At 38.6% G+C, this 26233-nt stretch overlaps 1 protein-coding gene across 1 annotated transcript in view; it reads right to left on the reverse strand.

Annotated features, from left to right (window-relative positions):
- cdh13 (cadherin 13, H-cadherin (heart)) overlaps positions 1–26233 on the reverse strand; it is a 338039-nt gene that overhangs the window by 241380 nt on the left and 70426 nt on the right. Inside the window, exon 2 of the mRNA XM_034305493.2 lies at positions 17963–18083. Within this exon, the coding sequence (XP_034161384.1) occupies positions 17963–18083 (121 nt within the window). The remainder of the gene's footprint in view (positions 1–17962; positions 18084–26233) is intronic.

The raw sequence follows: 26233 nt of genomic DNA on the forward strand, positions 1-26233 counted from the left end.
TTCTTTCTGATTTAACAGTGCATATATTCTTTCTTCACAATGCATATAATTTCTTAGAAATTCATTCAAATGTCATTAATGTGTTCACAGCTCAGATAAATATATGGCTTTCAGATAAGGTGTTACCATTATTGTTTAATTATTCTCCGAGTATTTTATCAGAACACCGAACAAAGGAAGCCATGTATTATACGTTTGCGCTAAATTACTAAAAAACATGAAATTGCCAATTCAAACATGGTGTACTCTCGTTTTTATCTCCAACCTCGCCTTACCTCACAACCCGATCTTATTTTAGAACTGGGGAATGTAAAAATTCTACCATCACAAAACAACAGCTAAAAAAGAACCTTGGGCTTATTAAATTTTAATAAGGCTCTCCAGGCAACTTTCCCCTGCCATAATTGCTTTGTGTATTTCCCCTATGGGAAGCCCTGCTCCTGTTTGTTATCAGCACACAGCCATTGAAGTCACAGTCAATGAGATTCTTTCTGTCTCTGTCTCACTCTCTGATCCCTGCTCTCTTATAAACATCAAAAAAAAACGGACAGTCAATCTCGACGGAATATTCCACTGCCCTAATTATTATCAGTCGATATTCCCCACTTTAAATCTCATAACTTTCTATCTGCTAGAAGGAACCAAACATGGTTAGCTGGAAATTACAGCTCTCCCCCCTATTTCTAGGTAGCATTTCCATATTACAGGAAATGAGCAGCTAGCGAGCAAGATTGATCTGAATCACGTCTCTGGTTGATGGATGTCATTACAAAGTCAATATGATTATCACACAAGTGTAGCTCGATAGCAACATTTCATAACCCCCTGATTGTTAAGGATGTTGGATGGGTCTATTTCATATGCAAACTTGAATACTCACTCTCAAGCAGTGGCTGAAGGAATGAGCGCAAAATTGGGTGCTCCACAGCAGATGTCACAGCATCTTCCATTACAAGTATGTCTATCTCTTATATGCATATGTTTCCATACGTCAAAGGTAATTATGGAATTTAGAGATGTCTAATTGGCATATATATCCAGTTCTATCAGTCTAATATGTTTTCTCTCTCTCTCTCATACACATAAGCATCTGTAAAAGAAAATGCAGAACGCAATGAACATCTAGATAAAATTGCACTAAAATCTGGATGCATAATTTAAAAAAAAAAAAAAAACAGCATTGTCAAGCCCAATCTTGACAGGAAAAAGTTACGAATATATTCCGAGCTTTGTGCAAAGGTTAATGCAATTCTGACATAATCATTAGTAATAACCACTCATACTGACAGGGAAGCAGGGTACACACAGTCCCCACAAGGTACACCACAGAACCTACTTTAACGCCTCAAGCTTTCAAAATCCTCTGAGATATCTGTTCATTCTCAGTAAACAGGAAAATGAGGCTTTCCTGCCACTTCCTAGGTGCAGAAATTACACACCTCAGGGTAAGAGTGAGCGAGGGGGATATTAGGCTGCCTCAGAGATGCCAAGATGAGCCTTTAACATGGCAGTCGACAGATGTCAGACAGGAGAGGCTGTCATAACTAAAGGCTGAGACAGAGATGGATCTGCCAGCACAGCACTCAAGCTCAAAGATGGCACCTTTAAAAGAAAGCTTGGCTCATTCCCATTCACACCTCAGTTTTATACATTCCTGTCGTCCCTCCTCCTTCTCAATCCCTTTGCCATGGCAACCAGCACCGCTTCCTGTTGGACACACACCTCCAGGACCTCTGAACTCACCTCAGCAGGGCTGGCACTCTTTCCTGGCACAAAGTCTTCCATGTTAGTACACGAGAGAAAGCAGCCTGATGTTCACAACCCACAGATGTACCAACACTGACCTCTGACTGCTCACAGGAAGTACACATGATTCAGTATATTCAAGGAGCATGGAAAAAAAAAAAAACTTTGACATTCAAAGTCAAAAGGAAAAAGAAACAGCATTATGTACACAAATGTTATTTTCTTTCTCTTGTTTCCTCTTTTTGTATCTATTGATAGTTAATTACACAATAAAAATGTATTTGTGATAAGCAGACTAGCACAGATAGGAGCTGGCTGTTGTTTTTTTTGTTATGAGGAAGGGAGTGAATCAATTTTCAAGCAGACAAAGAACTTGTCATACTCTCAAATTCAGACTAAAATGAAAAAAGAAAGGAGAACGTCATTTCTTTGGACACACTGAAATCTTTCAGTGAAAATGCTTGATTTTTATTATTTATATAGCTACTTGATTTAAGAGAAGCAATGCTTCCACTATGCTATGTGAAAAGCCACAAAATAGATTCACTACAAACCAACACTGTAATAAACGCATTTGAGGAGAGCTGTGAGACACACAGACTGAAGCATTCAATTCATTCACATGTTAACCGTTTTAAAAAGTGTAAAACTTTCACTTCTTTTCTTCCAGTACAGTGGTTCTTGTAGAAACAGCTGCAGCATTTTTTTTCCAGACCTATTTCTACACAGTATGTATATAAAAGCATGATTTCATCAGATAAGTTCAAGGTATGTTGTGAGACATCCCTGTTTCATCTGAGGAAATTTTTCATTAAAATAAACTTTAAAAAGTATGTACGAGAAGCAAAGCTTTAGTCACCTAGCAGTATGTTCCTTTTTTCTTTTTCTTTTCTTTTTCTCTCAGGGTCACCCACTGTTCTCAATGCATAAAGACTTCATAAAAAACTATTCAGCTGCAGAACTCTCTTCTGAGTAACAGGAAGAAACTTATAAGGTGACAATACTCTCCTAATGTAAAGAATGAGTCATCCATCACGAGAACCACTGCTCAAACTGTCTGTCCTATACAGGATACATCAGGAATTTAGAAGTAGGGTGTCAGGTAAGAGACAGAGATGAATGCAGGTGCAGGTCGATGTTTATTTAAATAATTAGGCCAGCACTCCAAAACCAATCCAAAAGTCGAAGTTTTCAACAAACGGGTAAAACTCGTCAAAAAGAAGAAGCAAAGTACCAACAAAACAAAGTCAAACCCGGGAACACAATTACAGGGAGAATAACTGCTTGGAAACGCCACTAAGGTTACTAGGACAAGACCTAGCAGTGTGTGTGTGTGTGTGTGTCTGTGTGTGTGTGTGTGTGTGTGTGTGTGTGTGTGTGTGGCATTTATGATGAAAAAATAAGCGTCTTTCTTCCTGCAGATGATCATTATTTCTCTCAACAGGTCAGAGCAACATGTCTCAGCCAGGCACAAATAAATCAACCAGCCCACACACACACACACACACACACACACACGCACACACACACACACGCACACACACACACACATACTGTATATAGCCTCATGTAATCAACAGCACTGTACACCAATTATGGGTCCCACTGTAGATATCCACTAGTGACCCGTGAAACCATTTGCATGGTTTTGGCCATGTTGCTTTGCAGCAGTGATTTCTAAGAGTAGAGTTTATGGCTGAAACCAGCTGTGACATGACACAGTGGTGTAACAATCTATATCTGTTTACGGTTACAAATATTCTTATCTGTATCTGTAATTGAATTAAAATTAAATATGTGGGTGTGGCCTAAACCAGTAGTTTTTTTTTTTTTTTTCACTAAACATTAAAATGAACGCCACCACTATCCCGCTGCTATAATACACTGCAATAACTGGAATAACACTGTCAGCCTCAGCTACATCAACCTCAACCCTAGCTATGTCACTTTATAATTGCACAGTTATTATTTTGTTTGTAACTGCCCACAATATTTCCTAATTAATTGAATTGGTTATATTTATATAAAAATAAAACAAACTAGTAGCTTAATTTAAACAACCGTGACCCCGGCCAGGCAGTTACTGTGGGCTACCTTTATTTGAACTTCGTATCGGACAGCTCACTCACACACACATGAAGGTAAAAATCTCCCGCCAAAAACTTCCTGTTTGCATAATTTGCTGTTTGCGGGATCCCATACCTGATACACACCTCTAGTTTCAACCAAATGCCCTGTGAACCTTTCTGGCATGCTTTCTCAAAAAACAGTATAGTTATCTTCTTTTTTTTCTGTATTTGAACACTTAGAGCACATTATCTGTTCATTCCCATTCCCTGTGCATCTCAATACACTGCCAGTCTTGCATTATGTGCATTATATGTTAACATGTATAACTGGTTGGTCTGGAAACCACATGAGAGTGACATTTCAAATTAAAAAAGATCCTATTCTTCAGCCAAACTGCCTGCCCTTAACCGTGGAAGCTGAAGGCAGTGGAATTCAGTCTACTGTGCACCACTGAATGGCCCTGCTGCACTTCGCCACACTGGATCAATGTGAGCTCAATGATCAGACTTCACACTCGCCAACCAAAGTGCCAACCAACGGCTCCTCCACGGAGAAATACAGTAGCATAAGGAACTGAAACACAGATAGCCTGGAGAACTGCACTTAGTATTACTGTCCAGGGGAATTCCACTGCTTCTATCAAGAATTATTGGTTTGTCCTTTGGTAAATGGATTATTATATTAGTAAATTGAAAGTCTCAGTCTCTAAACTGAATGACTGAAGACGAACTGAAGACTTAATATGACCAACTCAGGCTACTAATATTGACTCCAATGTCTGTAGCCATCCATTAGGACTGTAACATAAGTTATAGACAATGCACAATTGACTCTAAATTAGCTTGTCAGCATATGGCACTTTTAAGTCTCTAGGCAGCGCTAAGTCAGTCAATGTAGAGACAACCACAGTCAATAAGACAATGAAGTAAGTCCATTGTCTTCCATCAGGACTGTAATATTAATTAATGAATTTCCCAGTACTCTAAACCATCTTCAAAATTAAACCACATGTCCATTTGGCTTGACTTACTACTACTATAATTAATCTTATCAGCCTAACTTGAGAATTGATAAGCCAGAATTGGCTGCTTCATTTCAAAAGTTAACTTAATATCAATGGTGAGAAAGTTCTCCAGGTTGTTTTACACATGTGCGTATCCTGATTTCCTAGGCAGCCCATTCAGATTATTATAAAGTCAGGTCAGGTTTACCCTGTGTAAATATGGCAGTGTTGGAATTTGTCAATAGGCTATAGACCATCCTCTGTAAAACATGCACTTGCCTTTAAGGCTGTAAAAAACAGAGGGATAGAAAATGCTGACTGGTCATATAAAAAAAATTTTGAGGTCAGTTGTAATACAGCGTAGCAAGGGTAAGCAATATGGCAAAAATATCATATGATGATAGTTTGAGAGATTTCTACAATGCATTATACAGTCTACAGCACAATATATAGGTTTGCTAACAAACTGCCAGCAAAACAGGGTCTTTGCCTTTCTCCTCTGTCCTGATCTGAGCTGGTGTGTGTGCTTGACCTCCTCCTCCTCCTCCTAGTTCACTACTTAATCTTTTAAGCATGCTGGACGTCCTGTACAATTTGTAGATAAGTAAAACGCTACCTAAACTCTGGGTCACAGAGATTTAGCCTTAGTAAGTACATCATATCATAGACATATCAGCTTATCAGACGTTAACAGAATTGTCACTCTGACATCATATGATGTCACTATGACACCATACCATCCGTCATATCCTAATTTAAAACCCACCACAAATTGACAGTGCAACCCACATTAGCTCTCTCTCTCACTCACCCGTCTATTTAACTCACCAGCTTCCTGTTAACTCTCATTTATTTTCATGTGTTTTACTATTCCAGCATGCATTTCTAAGCTGTGTTTTCTCCGTTTGTTATTTCTGCTTGTTGACTTTTTGGTTCTACCCTTTGTGTTGATTCTGATTACCCTGTATTGCTCTGTTTGCCTGACGTTCAACCCCTGTCTGTTTTTTTGTTTTGTTTTTTTTGACCGTGAGTCTGTCTGCTGATTTGGTTTGCTAATAAAAGGCTCACAAATTATATTCATCGGCCTTCACCTCATGACACCATCTCAGGAACAAACATGTTTTTTCTAACACCATTCTTTATAACCAGAACTAAAATGAGCACATCACAGCAATCTAACAGACTACCTTAAAATAGCATATTTAATTATAACTGATTGCTTCATCTATTGTTGAAAAACATGTTTAATTACTTATTTCTCAGGACTTTATTTTTTAATAACTGTCTTCCTTGGATAAGCACATTTCTTTGGTCTCTCCTTCACAAAGTACCTAAAATATCAAACCAACAATTATGTCAAAACTTAAACATTTTATGTGAATCTTGACCAGTAAACATCCTTCTGTTCCTTAAAGATCAAGTTATTTAGTGCCACAATAGAAATGATGGATAGCTAATGTTAAAAAAATGAAAGATAGAATTTCATGACCCACCAGTCTCAATATCAACATTACTCTTAGCCTTATTATACTTATCTTTCTCATGCTTCCATTTAATTGCCTTTAAAACCTATGTTATGTTATGTTAACTGCAAAGATTCTGATTTGTCTTGTTTACAGATTTGGTAAGATGGCTGGGTGGATTACTGCCCCAGAGCTGCTTATAGATTTTACACTTGGCTGGTGTGCTCAAGCTTTTAGTGATGTTTGGCCTCCTTTAACCTGGTTTGACACTGACTTTGCAAAATGTCTCCAATTATGTGAGAATGTGAGGAGTTTTGCATGTTCTGCCTGTGTCCACATGGGATTCCTCTGGGTTCTTCCCACCTCTCAAAAACATGGTGGTAGGTAAACTGGTGACTAAATTGCCCCTAGATGTGAATGTGAGTGCATGGTGCCCTGCAATGGACTGGTATCCCATCCAGGCTGTATTCCCACCTCAAACCCAGTGTTAAGCTAAGCTCCGAATGCACCATGACCAGTGTGCTAAAGTGTTTACAGAAGATAAAAGCATGAATAATGCACTGGGCTGCAAATATTTTTGGAGGAAGAGGCTTTAGAGAGATGACTGGGCGAAGTGGGTCCTTCATTGGTTAATTATGGAAGTTACTAACACTACTGCTAACACTGCTTACAACATCTTTAACATCCTGGTGCTTAATTGAGAATTATTTCTTAATTATGTGAAAAACGTAAAGAGGTGTAAAAAAATTATTTCTCACACACACACACACACACAGGCAAAGAAATTGCTACTGTATAAACCACAGGATATCAGAATAAATAAGGGTGTGAGTGTATGAGTGTGGAATTATTGTAAACACCCACCCCATCGTCTTGCACAGCTTTAAGCAGACTTATTTTTCAGGTCTGTCTCACACTAAACATTAACGCATTCTGTACTGCCATGTTTTCAAGTGATTTCAACTATAATCGTGAAGGTTTCTTGTTGTACAACTGTTATTCAAATTAATGGCCAAGCCTTGAATACCGAGCGCTCATTAAAATGGATAAGTTTAGCTTTGACCTTTCAGGCAGCAGAGATTCTGCAGATTCCTCTCTGATGCTCTCCGAGTGTGAATTCATTTAAGGAGCCAAATTTCGGACGCAGGAGGGCATTAATTCCGACAGTTTGGGTGTGCATGGTAAATGCTACTCTTTAAATTCTCCTTCAAAGCCGCAATTAAAAAGATCATGCTACTAATTGATGAACATGCCTGGGTGAAAGCACGGTTTTAAATTAAGCATGGTTGGTTATTTTCTCCTGCGTTGTTTTGAATGATGTACAAGAGGCCTAGCAGATGTATTCTGATTTGAAATGTAAATTCCTTCTGTAAGTAGGTTAGGGAGTGGAGTAGGGTGCCTTGAGAAAATATCCCACTAAAGTGATCCAGTGTAAGTCAAGCTGCTTCCTTATGTACAGCTTGTTTTGCATATTACCGTCTAGGCCATGGGTGTCCAATCTTATCCACAAAGATAAGGTCGTTGTGGGTGCAGGTTTTTATTCCAATCAAGCAGCAGCCACACCTGATTCTACCTGTATAATTAGTTGATCCTGGCTTTCAACAAACTATCAGGTTGGAATGAAACCCTCCACCCACACCGGCCCTTTCCGGATATGATTGGACACCCCTGGTCTAGGCCAACCTCTTCATATTAGTGCCCTAACCCTGTTTTCTCAATTCTATGTGAATTACATATGAAGCTCTAAAGCGACAAAACCAAACTATTAGCTTGTGTAATTCCTTGAACCAATAGTATGGCGCACACGGGTTGACATTTTTTTTCTCAATTTCCTACTCACAGCTCTAGTTTCTACCTGCAATTAGTTCCCATTTACTGCTTAACGCACAAAAATGGAAGTAAAACCTATAACCGTGGTTTCATCTTATCCTGTCATATATGGCCTCTCATTACAGTAAAAGTGTATCAAGATAAAGTAAAATAACGCTTAGCAGGAAGTAGTAGAGATCATCATTGGTGCCCAGGATAAGTGTACATGGCATCTAAATGTAAAAAAAAAAAAATTAAATACATGTTAAACAAAAGTGGTGTGAATAAACTGCACAGTCGCTATAGGCTATACATTTTGGCTACTACCATTTCTGAGCTAATAAAAACACTGGACAGTACAACAGTCCCAATGCTTCCAACATCTCTGTTATAGCCTAAACTCTCTCCTTCAAATGAACACTCCTCCACTGTTCTTTACTCAAGCAGAAGTTTAAAGATAAAGACTGTCAAATGGGGAGTATGTGAGATGGTACAGATGGTTCTCTCTTATGTAAATATCTTTCCCATAACATGTCGAAATACACACAAAAAAATACCCGTCTATATATAGTTTTTGCCAATTCCTCAGCAACACTGTACCATGTTGTTTCCTTCAACTCTCTGCTGCCATCACTAAGTCTTCTCTGTCAGCATGTGATCTGAGTTCCCATGGCATTCCTGTCCAATTGGGAGACAGCTTGAAGCTATGGTGGAGATGTCATCTCTCTCTTTCTCGCTCCCTCACACAGGTCTCACACAGGTCTCAGGATCTGCTGATCGCCCCCTCTTTATTTAAAGGAAACATGCATCCTTGCATCATATCCAAGCCTTTGTAATTACTGTCATTTATCAAGCGTGTGCATGATTTATAGTCAATTAAAGCTGGCCCTAAAAGGCCCTGTGCAGCCTGTTGTGTGTTCAGAGAGTGATTAATGTAACACTGTTATGGCCGTGAGAGTGCCGGGATCTGGAACTTTGTCTGCAGCAGAGACAGGGAAGCTCCACTACACATTGTGGCTCAGACCAGAGGCCTCATTTGTAAAACATTCAAACCATCAGTTTTGATCCTGAATTCCTTGGATATGGTCTTACATTAAATGTGATGTGAAAATTAGGATTGATGAAACCTGAAACTTACACTGGATTCTAATGCAAACTCACTTTTAGTCTGTTATGTGTGACTGAATTATTCTATTAATGATTCAGTTAAAGAAATAAGAGGTAACGGTTTGGGATTTTGTGATTTGAAGCATCCCCTGGTAAGAAAATGCTATTGTGAGTAACCAGTGTCATGTGGGTTGTGCTGTGCCCTGCTTTCCTGTGCAAATTATTCTGAAGGTTGCCAGTGGCAAGGCAATACATATTCAATGAGAATTCAAGTCTGCATACCAAAAAGCATAGTATGCACTAAGTAGTATGTCTAATACCACTATTGGTAGTGTAGTAATTTCGCATATTCAGTAATGTATTTTTTTGAGGTTTGGGACACAGCCGAGGTTTCCATTTGAAAGTCTGCGGTGTGCTGTCATTTCTCACTGGAGTTTTTTTTTCCCCCTTTTCATGTTTTGTGCATTGTTTGTGCTGTTTTCTTGTTCTTTCTCACTTGTTAGATTTGTTGTGCCGGAGGTCTAAAGGACGAGTCTGGTCATTACCTTCCATGCATGATGTACTGTATGGCCGCCAGCCATTGATTAGATGCAGCACATGATTACTTTCAACATGTCTGCTGTTTTCATCAAAGGCAGGGGAGCTGTGCTTAGATCCTTTGACTCTCAATTTGTGCTGATTGGTGCATTCGTTCGGAGCAGTCTTGGGGCTGTTCAGTGCTGCGAAGTCACTGCTGTAACTTCGTGTGGGGCTTATGCAGCTCTGTGGCTCTGTGCATCCATGTCACAGCATTCATAGTGGTTGGTTTCTTGCACCAATGTGGCCATGCTGTTAGAAATTCAGCAAAGATGACTGAGGAGACAGTAGACTGGTGTTTACTATTCAGATTCTCAATGTTTATTTGTGTGCTTGAAGTATCTTTAGGTCAGCTTTTTCACCAACTGAAGTATAACTTCAAAAAAGTCTATAGCAGCTCAGCTGTGTTCTCCCACCATGCCGAGAGACAAAGAATGAGAAATAAGACATATATGGAGACATATGTCATATTTAATATAGTAAGTCAGAGATGAACATAAAACTTTGGCATATGGTCATGAAATCAGAGGCAAATAATTAAAGGCAAATATTTCCTTCAGTGCAAAATGTGGTGGAGCCACTATTCCACTGTGAATCAATCTCAGTGACAGCTGACCTGTCTGTTATTATTATTATTATTATTATTATTTATTCTTAGGATTTTTTTTGTTTTGTTTTGTTTTTTTTTTCTGGTTTTTGTTCATTGTAAAGCGATCTTGGGTGTGAGAATTTCACTACATAGATTAAACATCCTATTCTTTGGCTTATTATCGTTACATTACATTGGCTTGACTTGCAAATGTCACTAGAAGTGCTGAACTCCTCTGAACTATTACAACACTTTCAGGTGTTTTATGTGGCATGCTGAAGCAGATTCATGCACCTCAGGCAAATATTATATATATACACACACAGTACTGTGCAAAGGTCTTAGGCACATGCAAAGAAATGCTGTAGAGCAAAGATGCCTTCAAAAATAATTAAATTAAATGTTTCTACATCAAAAAAATACTATAAAGAGCAGTAAACAGTAATAAACGAAACAAAGTCAATATTTGATGTGACGATCCTTCACTTCACATAAAAAATAAATAGTAGTCTCAGGTGCAGTGTGTGCAGTTTTATAAGGAAATGAGCTGTAAGTGTTACTGAGTATCTTGCAGAAGCAGCCACAGCTCTTCTGGAGACTTTGACTGTCACACTTGCTTCTTATTTTTGCAGCAAAACCCAGCAGCCTTCATTATGGTTTTTTGTCTGAAAAGTGTCTCTTATGTAATATGCTGCTTTCTTTACTGACATACAAACTTTTTTCTGTAACATTTAATTTTGTGCTGGAAAACTACTGTTTGGAAATCTAAAAAGTTTTTGTACTGAATCAATAATGTAGAAGCCATAAAATCTGTAACAAAGTTTGTACTAAAAAAAAATAGAGTGCCTAAGACTTTTGCACGGTACTATATATATATATATATATATATATATATATATATATATATATATATATATATATATATATAAGCCAAGAAAAACTGCCTCAATGAGAGGGATAAATGTCACTGGCATTCCCCACTGTGTCTGAACTTACTCTAAAATTAAATTATTTGTTTCATTGAGCATGAAAAAAATGAGTCCATGTTTTCATTTTACAGCCAGTAAAACAGCTATTTAATGAAATAACAAATGCCTGAAGCTTCCTTTCTTCTATCAAATGCATTTAGGGTAATGAATATGTATCGCAGTGACTCATCATTTCCATGTTTGTGTGTGCATTTGTGCATATTCCCAAAGTCCCTAAAATAAATCTAAAACAGACGATAAAGTGTCTACTTTTAATCAAATTGATTTAAAGATATTAGGCTGTGTCAGAGGCCAGATGCCTTGGTTTAATGATAGTCAGGTCTGATATAGTGGTGGCATAGAGTGGCCATGCCAGCATAGAGGTCTTCTTCACTTAATACAGTTAATAAGCAATGGGCCAAGTGCCAGACAAGGTCAGACCTTCTGCAGTTCTCTGTACTTTCCCTATTGTAAAACATACTTATAATGTCAGTGTAATCAGGGTCTTCATATTATACAGCAGGCAAAAAAAAATCCTTAAGCTCAGGCTTTATATATTGTAATTTTGATTCACAAATAATTTTCAACAGGCTTGTATAGATCTGATTTTGTATGATGCAACATTGAGGAAAAAGCAGTAAATGAGGCTGTGTGACTCCATTTGCAGAAAAGGAATGAGCAGAGATGTACCGCATAACGCCAAAGGGTACAAAAATATGCATCATTTAAAATCCAAGTAGTGTCCTAATTTTACATGTTGTTCCTAAAAGCTGCTTAAGCTAATGCATTCACAATCTAGCAATACTACAGGGCTGCAATGACTAGGGTGGTGATTTGCTTTAAGCAAAAAAAAAAAAAAAAAAAAAAAAAAAATCTTAATATTTTTCAACCAACTTCACTCCATGCAATGAATTAAAACTTAAAATATAGCTGCCTATATTTTGGTGGTGAGATTTTGCTCTGGATGAAAAGACTCGAGTTAGACTCATACAAGCTTTACTGTCCAATTTCTCACCTCTCTATGATTGCTTTTCTCATTTCCCTGAGATGGAGGAGCAAGACTGTCCATCTGTGTGCATCTGGGGCATATCCACATTTCTCTGCTGGGGAGAAAATGTCCGTGCGAAATTGAAGCCAGTGTCGAATTAGTGGTTGGTGGTTTGGAGAAATGACAGGATCAATCTCATTGGCTTTTCATAAAATTGCATTCAATTTTCTCCTCCTCATTAAAGTATGAGGAAGAGATATACCTGTATCCAGTGGAAAGACGTACACAGAAAACTATCACACCTCGATGAACTGCTTCACCACTCATAGATTGGGAAGTACGCCACTTTATTTGATTTACATTTGAGTAATATTAAAAAAGACCTATTTGAGGGAACATTGCATCTCTGTTACTGCTTGCACTTATCAAGCAGGTTAAACGAGAAGAACTTTATTTCTCATTTGGACTGCACAATCCGTTTGGCTGGTGTGAAAGTAATCATGTTTTAATTTAGTTCTATTCCCTGGTGTATGTTGGCTGACATGGAGTTTTTGAAAGGAGAAAAAAGAAAATGGCTTCATGAACAGTGGATGTGCAGTTAGCACTGTTTTACTCTACATACTGTATGTATGCTGCTCACAAACTCAGGGGTGACACAAGGTCATGGCTTGACAGAGAAGAGAGATAACCTGATCAGCATTCATACGGCCTACCGCTCGATTCACCTGTGCACATACTTGCTTATTATTCATGAAGTCAGGCGTGTCCATATGGAAATAACAATATTTGTCAAGGTATTTGGATGTATATACCGTATGCTGCATTTAATGTGTTTGTCTGTCAGTAAGGAAGCAGCCATATGCTAACAAAGGACAGCCTATGTGAAAGGAATTGAAACGTGTATAAACATTTTGTAATATCTGTAACCCAGGATGCTCCATCCAGCAAAGACATCCACCTCCTAACCACTTCCATCTCCATAATTACAGATCAGGCCTGGCCCAGGAAAGAGAGAGGAGCAATGCATTTACATAAATCTGCATGCATCAAGTAACCACTTGTGACACCAGGAATGTGTTTCCAGCGAGACTTCATGGTAATTCACAAGGCAAGAACATTCCCGTTGAGCAAATGAACCACTGTTTTCCCGCATTAATCCATGAAAATCAATACAATAGTGTAATACTATAAAGCCAGGCTGTTTCATATGATGACCTTGATGGCGATTATGGTGTTTCCGTGTGTGTGGTAGTATGTGATGGTGCCAGAGCAGCTCAGAAAATGTCTCAATGTGTATGCATTGCTGAGCTCCAAGATGACCAATTGTCACACTGCCTCTCATAATCAAACACAACAACATAAAAAAGCCACAAACACAATGAAAAAAAAAAGTCCAAGTGAGTTTTGCTATCTTACCTATTAATTAGTACCAACAATAGCACCAGCAATGTTTCTATTATTGCACTGATTCTAATACATTATTGTATCTGTAGTAACAGCTTGACACGTCGTTCATTAATTAATGAAACTTTTAACCATTGGCAAATTGATGTGGTATAATAATCAACCTCGTGGTGGTAATAATAACTCTACTTTATTTCAAGCCTCATTACAACACCCATAGTTGAATTAATTTATTTATTTATTTATTTATTTAATTAATTTTTATGTGATGATAGGAGAAGCATTTCTTGTATAAATGTGTGATCACATTTTCCACTTTTGGTACCTATATCAGAGCTCTATGTATAGGCTGATACCTGATACTGATATTGATCTGATACTACTCCGACACTGACCTTGTCAGTAACCGACCCTTTCCAAGCTTCGGTTGGCAAGTTATTTGAAACCTCAGTGATGTTACAACACTACAGCACAAATGATGTTATGTCATTTGTGTCATTCAAAATCACACACGTTCTTTGCAACTACACTATATGGCCAAAAGTATGTGGACATGACCAATTACACCAATGTGTTTGTTGAACAGCTCATTCCAGATTTGGTCCACCTTTGGTTGGTATAATAACCTTCACTCTTCTGGAAGGCTTTCCACTAGAATTTGGAGTGTAGTTGTGGGGATTTGTGCTCATTCAGCTACAAGAGCATTAGTGAGCTCAGGCACTGATGTTGGGTGAGGAGGCCTGTGGTGCATTCAGCATTCCGGTTCATCTGGGGTTGAGGTTAGGGCTCTGTCCAGGCCACTCGAGTTTGTCCACACCAACCTGGCAAACCATGTCTTTAAGGATCTCACTTTGCCCACAGGGGCACTGTCATGCTAGAACAGGTTTAGGCCCTGTAGTTCCAATGAATAAGATAAGGTTAAGGGCTTTGTCCAACAACAACAGCTTGGTGGTGCTGGAGCTTGAACCCCCAACCTTCTGACCAGCAACCCATAGCTTTAACCACTGAGCCGTCACTGCCTCTCACCACCCATCTTTTGATAGCATACAGAAATTCAAGAGCACATTTATGACATTTCAGCCCATATTTAAAACTAAAGCAGCCAAAAAAACAACATGCTCCCTATAATTACATAAAAATCACCACACAAATCAATAATGCACTGTGAACACAAACACCCACACAAAAGAAGATCAGGTAAATAGCTGCCGTCCCATTTGGCTGACAGTGGAGAGCCATTTTTCTCTACCTTGTTGTGCAACCTGTTGACATGGCTGTGAATTTTTTGAAGAGGAGAAAGAAATTCTGGCAGGAAAGCTAGTCTCCCACTGGGAAACCTATTCGGTGCCAGCAAGACATTACCGCGGATCCCAGAGGAACTTAAAATGTGCTCGTAGACATTACAGTGAATCTCAGAGGAGCTGCAGCCCACTGAGTTGTGACAACTCTGACACACAAACTGTTCCACAGTGGGAAGCGAGTAGTGTGGCTTCACTAAGAAACAGCCGTGAGGGAGCCTGTGCGTGCTGACCAGTCAAATCATGCTCAACTCATTTCTGAGGAGAAGAACTATTATTAACTGCAATTAACTTACAGCCATTGTTACATATTATAACTTACAGTTATTTTTTTATTTCTTCGATTGTGCTAATTGGTGCTCAAGGCATTTCCTTGTTTTCAAAAATCTCCTGTTTATATGTAATCATTTCTTTAGTTTACATGCAATTAACATTGATTGCTCATTCATTACCTTTACTTCTCACTTTGCTGTGTAGGTAAGAACTGTTCAATTAAGGAGCATGTAGTGACACCTTAAAACATGGAGAAATAGTCTTGAAGAGTGTGAGGCATGTAGAAAGCATGAAAGCAATGGGGCAGGTGTAAACTCCCCATACCATACTGATAGAGATGTCTGATTCCCAGGAGATTTTGTCAAAGAGAAGGAAATTCCCTTCAGCAGACGCTGTATGAGACTCCATGTAAGCCTTTGTAAACATCAGAAAAATCAAAGAGAGTAATTTATGAGCGCTAGAATATTTTGTGGGTTTGTTTTTAAGCATGGAAAGATATGAATTATAATAGATGCAAGCTGAAAAAGCAGCCCACACACAGTCACCATTCACTAAGACCCCAGAGAAACATTCAGTCAAACACAAGCTTTGTTTAAATGCAGCCGAATAATCTGTTAATAACCCAACAGAGAACCCAGTCAGAATAAAAAACATCTGTATATACACTTCAATTGGAATACTTAAAAGGCTAATACAAACGAAATGTCTATCCGAATGAATGAGGTGGGGTAATGTTCTTTTAATAATAAATTCAAAAGAAGAAGAATAGCCATGTAAACCTTTGTGTCTGATTTCTTACACTGTTGAAATTTGTGTGTGTGTTCTGTGCATGTGTATTTGGGTCACAATGCAAGCCATGTGCAGTACAACGTCTTTAAAAAAACACTTAATGTTTAACTCATTAAGTATCCATCTATTTCAAATTAATCTATTTCCAATTAAATTTGTGGTTTGATGGGTTAATTAAAGTTATTGAAATTCCATAAAAAGAGGAGGGGGGTGTAAAAACGTTGATAAACTTTATATTTCTTGTGGTATTCCAAAACGACGGCCTTTAATGTTGGTAATATTAGAAGATGAGTAAAGTCGGTATCCGTCCATCTTATCCTACATAGGGTCATGGCAAGCCTGGAGCCAATCCCAGGGAACTTGGGGCACAAGGCGAGGGACACCCTGGACAGGGTGCCAACCCATTGCAGGGCACAATCTCACACACACACACACACACACACACACACACACACACACACACACAATGGACAATTTGGAAATGGCTAGAGAGTCGGACTTGCAACCCGAAGGTGAACCTGAAGGTTGTGGGTTAGAGTCTCAGGACCGGCAGGGATTGTAGGTGGGGGGAGTGAATGACCAGCGCTCTCTCCCACCCTCAATACCACGACTGAGGTGAGGTGGTGCACCAAACCCCCAACTGCTCCCCGGGTGCCACAGCAAAAAAGGCTGCCCACTGCTCCGTGTGTGTGTTCACTACTGTGTGTGTGTGTGTGTGTGTGTGTGTGCGCACTTGAGCAAAAAAGGCTGCCCACTGCTCCGTGTGTGTGTTCACTACTGTGTGTGTGCGCACTTGGATGGGTTAAATGCAGAGCACAAATTCCGAGTATGGGTCACCATACTTGGCCACAAGTCACTTCACTTCACTTCAAATGGGCTTCAAACATGCTAACATGCTAACCACTAAGCCGCCATGCCCCTCTAAAGTTGGTATACCAATGCTTTGTTAACAAGTAGAATATCCATACTCAAGATTGTCATAAAATTTGAAATGCTGTGTAACTTTAAGGCATAAACAACTCTTCTATGTTATGTCCATTAAATACTCACACTTGGGGCTCCTGAGTGGTGCAACAGAAAAGGGTTTGCCTTATCATGAGTTTAAATCCTGACGATGCCACAACCATCTGTGGCCAGTAAGAAGAGGGCAAAATTGCATATGCCCTCTAGGTGGGAGTTACAGATTTCCTACGAGTGTGTTACAGCATGAGCAGCAGTTTGAAATGATGCGTTTGGCTTGGCTTCACGTGGTTCAGAGGACGCATGTGTTAGCCTGATTGGTATTTGTTGTATGACATGGGAGAGCTGGCTGGTGGGTGGAAATTAGCAGGTGACCACATTTGGAAGGAAAAATGGGGAAAATAAAAAAAAAAAACACACTTGGATGATGTTTTTCTGAGACAGAAATAATTTAAAACTTGCTAACAACATGAGAAGCAAGATTAAAAAGCTGAATGCGCTACCTGGACACACACGCTCCACAATGTTATAGTAATGTTGGCTCAAAACATTTATATTACACTTATAATTATGGCATTTGGCAGATGCCTTTATCCATAGTGACTTAAAAATTGCTTTGTAGTCTCTATCACAAACACATGCTAGTTCACCCTGTTGGAGATTTTTAGACTTCTCATGCCACACATGCGCATAATTTTGAATCAGATTACAAGTAATGTGCATATAAATGCAGCATTGTGTACAGAGCGTGCAGTTTAGGATGCATATAAACAGGAATCTGGGAGCAGAATGAATGAATTCATTCAAAATCTTTCCATGTAAGCAGGCGTAAACTGGAATTATAAAGTGTGCTAATCATGTTAGAATTTTAACGTCACACTTTATTTAACCGACTCCATAATTTAAGCACATTCCCTACCTTGCAGGAGAGGCTGATCTTTCAGGAACCCTCCATCATACTCCACATGGTACTTCTTCACCTGAAAGCCAGGTGAGCATGCTGCCTCCTCCGCCTCCTCTTGAGCTGCAGTGCACACAATCTGGGGAAAAAATAGCAGAGTATATGAATACTTTCCTTGTAGTCCCAGTCCCATGAGTTGCTGTGCTGCTAGTGATTACCGTCTACACACACTAATTAGCCCTAAAATAACTTATGCCAGAAATCAATCCTGTAATTTATCTCCTTAGCTTAATTCCAAACTGTAGGCTGATCATATTCACAGGGGCTCTCTTAATGAGTTATTCTCATGGTAAATTAAGCACATAGACAGTGTTTTCTTCCACAAATCAATCAGCCCGTATGTCTTTATAGTCCACCTACCTCATGGGCTGAGTGAGAAAAGGAAGTATGCGCCACACTGAAGAACTTTCCAGGAATCTATTAACGATCTATGCAATTCACATCTTATTTCACAAACTTTTCTGAGGCTTACGGTAAATGCTTTCCCCACATAATAATATAAGACTTAAACTAACCATTGGTAGGTCAATGTAGGCTGTTGTAATTAAAATTAATCACCAAGTTCATTTTCTCCGCTCCTCGCAATGCACTGCAGTTTTTACAGAAAGTAAGAACATTGGCTTCCTACAGAAAGCTGAATGGATCAATTATAGTAATTTGTGGTTGTCTTCCTCTCAGCAAAGTGCTATTCCCCATTAAAAGATAAAGGTAATCATCGAGTTTTTAAAAGTCAGTGGGAATAACTGCACTGGGGCTTTGTGCTCAAAGTCAGGATAAAGCTTGGAGGTTGAGACTGTCAGAAGGTTTGTGAGAGCCCTGAAGGCATGGTGAACATATCTGTCCATCTTACTGTCATTCCCTCTTTTGCTTCTGCTACCATTATTACTCCTTCACACCTATTTTCGTCTTCCATCAATCACCAGTTTTAGACAGGAAGAAGCACAAATTTGCTCTGACAATGATACAAGCATGGCTGCGTATAAGCATCTAAGAACCATTACTTTCTGTATAAGGCCTGGTTTGTAGAATTGCACACACACCCTTGGATTGGAAATGGCTTTTGAAAGCTGTTCAATTTTTTTCAATTTTTTTTTTTTTTACAATATTAATAAAAACTGGGCTGTAGTTTTACAGGAGCACATGAATATGGGGAAAGCACAACTGCAGGTCAGCTACCAATTTATTTGTACCGTAAGCCATGCCTGAAATAAAAAAGAATATAACTAGACTAATCATGTATGAATAATAATTCTAACAAAAGCTACTTGCGTAAATGGAACTAGAAATTGTGTAAATTTCTATTTGTACACAACTGTGAATTGTGTAAATAAAAATGGAATAACAAAAAAAGAAAAAAGTGCTTTTCAATTTTTTTTCCATCTTACTGCGATGCCTATTAAAGATATTCTGCATCTCACTAGGGCCTTTTTTTGTTTTGTTTTGTTTTAGCTGGTATAAAGTCAAATGTTCAAGCAATTAAGAGATCAGTCCAGTCTGTCATAATGCTAGCTTGATTTGTAGAAATTCTGAATGGAAATGCAGAAGAGGAAGAGGGGCCCATGTGGGCGGCCAGCTGCCAGATTCGTGCACATTACCAGGCTGGCTCACACACAGCTGGTGTGCCTCACTCTTAATTAGTAGAAGCATATGGAAAGAAGTTAGAGGAATATTAGAGAGGACAGAGTCTAGACAGTTTTCGAAGAGACTAGACTGGACAGACACGAGTAGTGGTTTTCTACCTAGAAACACAACACAGACTGGCTTGATAACAAATCTAAAAACAGCATCCGTATCCGTATCCGTATCTCAGGATCAGTGTCATCACATAACGCTACCTGCAAAAGTTGAAGTTTCTCTGGAGGTTATCAGATGTAACTTGTGAGACGCATGAGTAGGAAGATATTACTTATTTTAAATTTAAACATGCATGCCACCACCTCACCATCTAGCTTAAAAAGGACTGATACTCGTTAGACAATGTGAAAATACAATGAATGAAGGAGCTACACATTTATGTGGCTGAATTTCAAATGGCATGTGTACAGTGCGCTAGTGTATGGAACTATTACGCAACAATGTGGAGAACAGTGAATAGGGTATCAAGAACAAGAAAAGAAATACAACAAATCTGAACATTTGAACTGCGTGTTAAAATCATGACATTTCCAAAAGGACAGTTGAAAAGGTTGTCAGTCACTGCTACAGATTGCTATTCAGGTAGAAATGTGAATCGTTCTAGATACATTATCAGGACAAATTATAAAATGTCAGTTGCATGTGAACAATCATTTGTTTTCATTATTTAGAGCTCCAACTGTAGGTTGCGACTCAGCACACTTGTAAAAATACCCTTTACCCTTGTTTTTGGTTCCTGGGCAAACAAATACCAAATGACTACTCAGGTATGGGACAGTTCACTCAGCCATAGAAATGATGATGAAATGCAGGATTGCAAATAATTTGCTGAGCCAAGCTACACTTCCCAGTGTTAATGTGGTAAAGAGAATCAAATTTTCTTTCCAAAAGTGAACAGTTTAACTATTCATATCAGTGTTGGTCTGTCTCAGTATATCATTCATTCATCTTCAGTATCATTTTATTTAACTGTTAGCCTAGGCATGCCAGTCTATCGTATTTAGACATTCAGACACTCATTCACACTGCCAGTCTATCGTATTTAGACATTCAGACACTCATTCACACTTAGGGGTGATTTAGCGTAACTAATTGACACAGGCAGACCATGAGAAACTCCAAACAGACAGTAACTCAAACTCAAGATCATACCAGAGACCCTGGAGCTGTGAGACAGCAACACTATGCACTGCTCCTCCATCAGTATATCAGCTCTACCAAAATAGACTGCTCTGTGTTTTTACTACTCTCAAAAAACCTAAGCCAAGCCAAGTCTTGTTAGTAATGAATTCAATCAATATTTATACACATCGTGAGTTTCATCTTAGAGAAACAGCCATGGTTCTGTCTCAGTAGGACACCGCTTAAACCAAAATATCAAGAATGGCATTTCACTATTCTCACAGTGGGAACAAAAAAAGATGTCAAAGGTGATATCAGGACTGTGAATCTGCATGAACACTATCAAAACAACAAGCAATTAGGCGAAGCCTTACACATGCAAGAGAGGAAAAGAAAGAAGATATAGTACAGAATTTCATGATTTTGTGTATCTGTCTAAACAGAAGTACAAAAAAAATAGACATGAATGGCAAAAGATTTGGGTTGTAGCCAATAGAAGAATAGGAACCATACTGTTTTTAGTTGTTGTAATGTAGACAATCGTTTAGTGTGCGTGTTTGTGTGTGTGTGTGTGTGTGTGTGTGAGTGGGAGAATGAGAGGACCTTCATTGTATCTTAGGCAGGCGAGCATTGGTATTTACATTATTAATCAGTGAAGGACAGTAATCAGTATTAAACATGAAGCGAATTAATATAAAAAGCAGAGCAGAGAAAAGCAGAAAGCAACAGTAAGACCACTCTGACATTAATAAGTTTACTCTGTAACAAATGACGTCTTTATCTTTATAATGACATGGCTATGGGAAGACCATAATATCTTTTATGAAGAAAGAATTCATTATGTAAGGAATAAAAGCCATTAAGATGCGCTGTTAGAGGAAATTAATCAGTGGTGGGAGCTACAGCTGATTATTCCACCACCACTCCCCCACCCCCCAAAGTGCTTTACTCCTTTTATACAGCTTATAGCTTTTACGTTATTAATTAACAATACATCATACTTTTTAACCATTTAGAGTTACATTTAAGGTTGTGGATCAGCCATAAGACAAGGTAGCTCCTGTTATCATGTACTTTATAACAGCAATAAACTATGGTAAGGGAAGTTCACACACACGCTCTTTTTTTCTCTCTCTTGAAGTTTGTAAGACAAAAAATTCAGCATGGCCTGTCACCAAGAACCTGGAAGGCACAAAGTCCTGACGACTCTACTGTGTCAGAAATTTCACTGACTGTTACTGAGACATTTCTTTATTAAATAACAACACATTCTTAATCTGTTTGTTATTAGCTTTATATTACATTTAGCATCCAGACACAGGTCCCTGTGAATGAGCTGATACTATAGAAACAATAATAATATAATTTCAAGCGCATTAATATTAACCTGCGATTTGAATTAGAGCCAGCGCTATTGTTGAGCCGTGCTGTTACAGAAAATTAATCAACACCTTCTGACCAATCAGAATCAAGAATTCAACACTGCTGTGGAATAAGCAGTTTTAAATACAGGCAGCATTACCTCTACAGAAATGAGCCCTGGAGTTACAGAGGGAAAACGTGTAAGAGTCAGTGATAGTGAACAGAAAGAGTAGTATAGAGAGACGAGCGTGAAAAAGCCTCCGTTGATATGTTGATACACAGAGTCAGAGACCCAGCAAGATATGTGCACTTGTTTGAAGTGTCACAAGAAAGGAGAGTACATGTGCATCGGAAAGGCATGCCTTCTTCTCAGCTGCGAGTATACTCATGGGGAGAACAGCATCCAGACAGAGGGAACCTCCTACATTCAGCATCCATCCCCTGCCATGTATCTCCTCGCTGACAAACACACCCCTATCTTCTTCTGCCTTTTCCTCTCTACACGCAGGAACTGATGTATTTAAAAGTCGGTGACCGTATTATTGCCATGAATCCGACTGCAGTTGACTTCATTAGTTCGTAATAATTCAGCTCAGTGTGAGATTTATATTAAGCACAGTCAAGGAGACTGGTACTGATAGACTGACTGAAGGGACAGAAGTGAGAAAATTGCAAAATGCCCCCCACTGTCCTACACAGATACATTTTAATTCTCTTTTACTAGCAGTCTTTGATTCAGACATGCCCTTACAGCTGGAACCAAAGGCTTAAGAAGCAGAGGGAAACACAGAGAAAATAGGATAATTAGCCAGCTTTAGTGAACGGGAATGAGACAATAACAAGGGAGCAGACAAATAAGAGAAAAACAAATATCCAAGTAGAAGCAAGGATGAAAGAACGAGTGATGTTCAGAAGAGAGAAGAGAGGATATTGTGCTTTACAAGGTTCAGTTAAGATATATAGCCAGGTTATGAGATTTACCAGCTTCTACTGAGAGACGGGAGTCTTGTCTTTGTCTCGCCGAGGGGAATCGGAGTTCAATCTCGTTCGCAGTCTGAACTCATAAATACTGATATCATGATATATTAATGATTCAAATGAGGGCTGCATATTAAAACTGGGCTAAAATGGAGCCTGTCCACTATGGTAATTAGGTTGCTAACTGAACACTTTTATTCATTTGTTTCTACACGTACCTCCAAAGCCATAAGAGTAATTCATTAGGCATCATGTGCCTGTTAATGACTGGATTTGAACTCTCCATCTCTGAGCTGGGATATGATGGGCTTTTTTATTTCTCACTAGTAAACCTCCAGGATCAAGAAGACCCATCCCATCCCTCTTATCTAAGGCGGCATGAAGTATAGAGCTATCATGTCTACAGTGCTCTAATCCTACACTGTCAATCTGCCTAGATTTCTTGTTAGACCATCTGACCTTAATCCTACTGTAGGAGGATAAAAGTAGGAAAGAAAAGGGATGACACAGGGGAAACCCTCAGTGCTACCTCTGAAGTTGCTGAAGCTAACGTGTTCTGTCTTAATTAGAGAAATGTCAGGAGTATAAAAGGAAGGCAAGCTTTTAAGTATAAAAGTCACTCAGGAATGAAGGGAAGACAGTGAATCTGTGGCACTGTAACTTTAGAATTATATCAAATTCTCAGACACATCATCACAAGGCGATGTCTGAGTATGGCTTAGTAGGTTACAGATGGAGGACAAAGTTAAAAAAAAAAAAAAACATGGCTCTGTTATACTGTGGCAGGCATTTAGTTGGCATGGTTTGAGTCCACTTGTCCCCTTAGAGAGCAGGATCACTCTAGTCACCAGATTTCAACCCAATTCAACCCCTACGGGAGATTTTGGACATCAAACCACCAACTAAGGGAATATCTTTTAGAAGAACAGTGTTCATCCCTCCAGTACAGTTCAGTACACAGACTTGCTGAATCTATGCCAAGGTGCACTGAACCTGTTCAGGTGGCTTGTGATGTCCCAACACCTTACTAAGACACTTTATGTTGTTTTTTCCTTTAATTTGTCACTCCTATGTGCTTGTCTTTTTTACTCAAGATTTTGCTTTTTAAACATTCATTAATTATGTAAGTCATATATGCAATTGCGTGAATGCTGAATCTTTGTTTTTTTTTTTTTTCACTCCTGAAGTCAGCGGATTTTTACACTCACAACTGCGATTTGCTCATCTGTCATGCAGCAGATCAGTGTGAGTCACTGAATCATAGCGTAATGACCGAGAGTCGCTTCCCTCTTGTTCAGCTGATTACTTGAGTCAGTGAGGCCCATTCAGGCTCATTCAGTCTGATTTGGAGATTTTTCAGCATTTCACTGTGTGTAATAGTAGTCTGTATTGGGACGGATGTTACAAAGGATTTTTTTTCTAAACATGAACATACATGCATATTAAAATTATTAGCTGTTTTTTCATTGTTCAAGCTGTTTGTTGTCTGCCTTGATGAGCTTGCATGATCAGGATGCTCATATGGGCAAATCTGAATGAAAGAAATTGGAATTAAGTCAAAGACTCAAAATTTTCAACAGTAAGTTACTACAATTGTGGCAAAGATGTAAATAAGTTTACTCAATTGTACCAATTGTTTAGACATAACAGATTTCAATGAGATTTAAGGCAGTGAGGCTTGAATGGAAATAAGTTCAAAATATGATATAAATGCAAAATAAAAGTGTGATGATGTGTGAATAAGATATACATTTTAAAAAAGAAAAGTTTTATATGCTCTTTAAATACTGTAAGCATTAGTGGTGTGAATGCAAATACGTAACATAAAATCAATTTTCCAGTGGTAATATTAAGTCATTATTTCACGAAATACTCTCAATATTTTAAAATACTAAGGCATCATTTTGTCAAACTTTAATAAAATACTATTTTTATTTAGACTTTAAATAGTGGAAACAGGTTTATGCAAATTTAATATCTGCCCTTTTGTGGGATTAATTTGTGCATATTCTTGAAATCATATTCAGGTATAGTACATCACAATGTGGGTGCTAAACTAATGTATTTGCATAGACACTGCCCAGTAATTTCCAATTTTTTGTGTGTCAAATAAACAGAAAATGAGTAAGATGTCTTAATTGGGTCATGTAAAAGACAAAATCCTTTGCAATCCTCAGTAGTCCTTTATAAAATGTTTTTTTTTCTTTGGTGTGATGAAGTATGCACATGTTTTACACACATGCAAACCGTAAATCAGGTGCTGAAAGTATTTTCGGCCACAAATAGAAACTGAGCAACACAGATATAATAGCTGTTCAAAAATTAAAAATATCTAAATAACATGAGATATAGAGACTTTGTTACACATTAAGAGGTGTAGGCATTAAAGTACCAAAAAGGCAAGTAAATATATAATCATAAAATAAATACAGATTTTTATTTATGAGTTCAAAGTCCAAGAACAGGAGCAGAAACCTGGTGGTTTGGGGGTTAAAGCCAAACTAAAAAAAAATGCTGTGGTACAACACAGGTGACAGAGAATGTGGACCTAACAGAATAAGTGCGCTGTACGCTTTGGCAGTCACATTGGAGGCCCAGGTAGGTGTCTTGGCCAGGAGTGCCATTAAGGGACCGACTTCATTGATGAAGGCCGAAAGCTCCTTGACAGAGTCTGGTGTAAATGTCAGCTCCACGGGAAATCAATAAGGCAATATAAGTTCAGAGAAAATCTGGCTGGCTGACATCATACCAGCTAAAGTGTGTGCTACATGTGAAGCCATAAAACACAAAGATGTACAGGTATACAAAGACAGAAAAGTATAAATGATCCACAGAGCAAAGGTTTGAGTACATACTCATTACCGTTCTGCACCTCCTAAAAACGTTTTGTGCCCAGGATTCACCCTTTCGTGAGTAGATAATCTCACTTGGATACAGTAGAGTTGTACCTAAGAAGGACCCCTATTCACCATATGCTCATTCTCATCTAAGCCAGAAGAGGATGGGTTCCCTTTTGATGGGTCCCCTTTCCTCTCAAGGTTTCTTCCTCATAACGTCTGAGGGAGTTTTTCCATTTTCCACAGTTACCTTTGGCTTGCTTATTTAGAATCTAAATCAACATCTACATCTGGA

This window comes from Pangasianodon hypophthalmus, chromosome 6 (assembly GCF_027358585.1).
Source record: "Pangasianodon hypophthalmus isolate fPanHyp1 chromosome 6, fPanHyp1.pri, whole genome shotgun sequence".
Lineage (NCBI taxonomy): Eukaryota > Metazoa > Chordata > Actinopteri > Siluriformes > Pangasiidae > Pangasianodon > Pangasianodon hypophthalmus.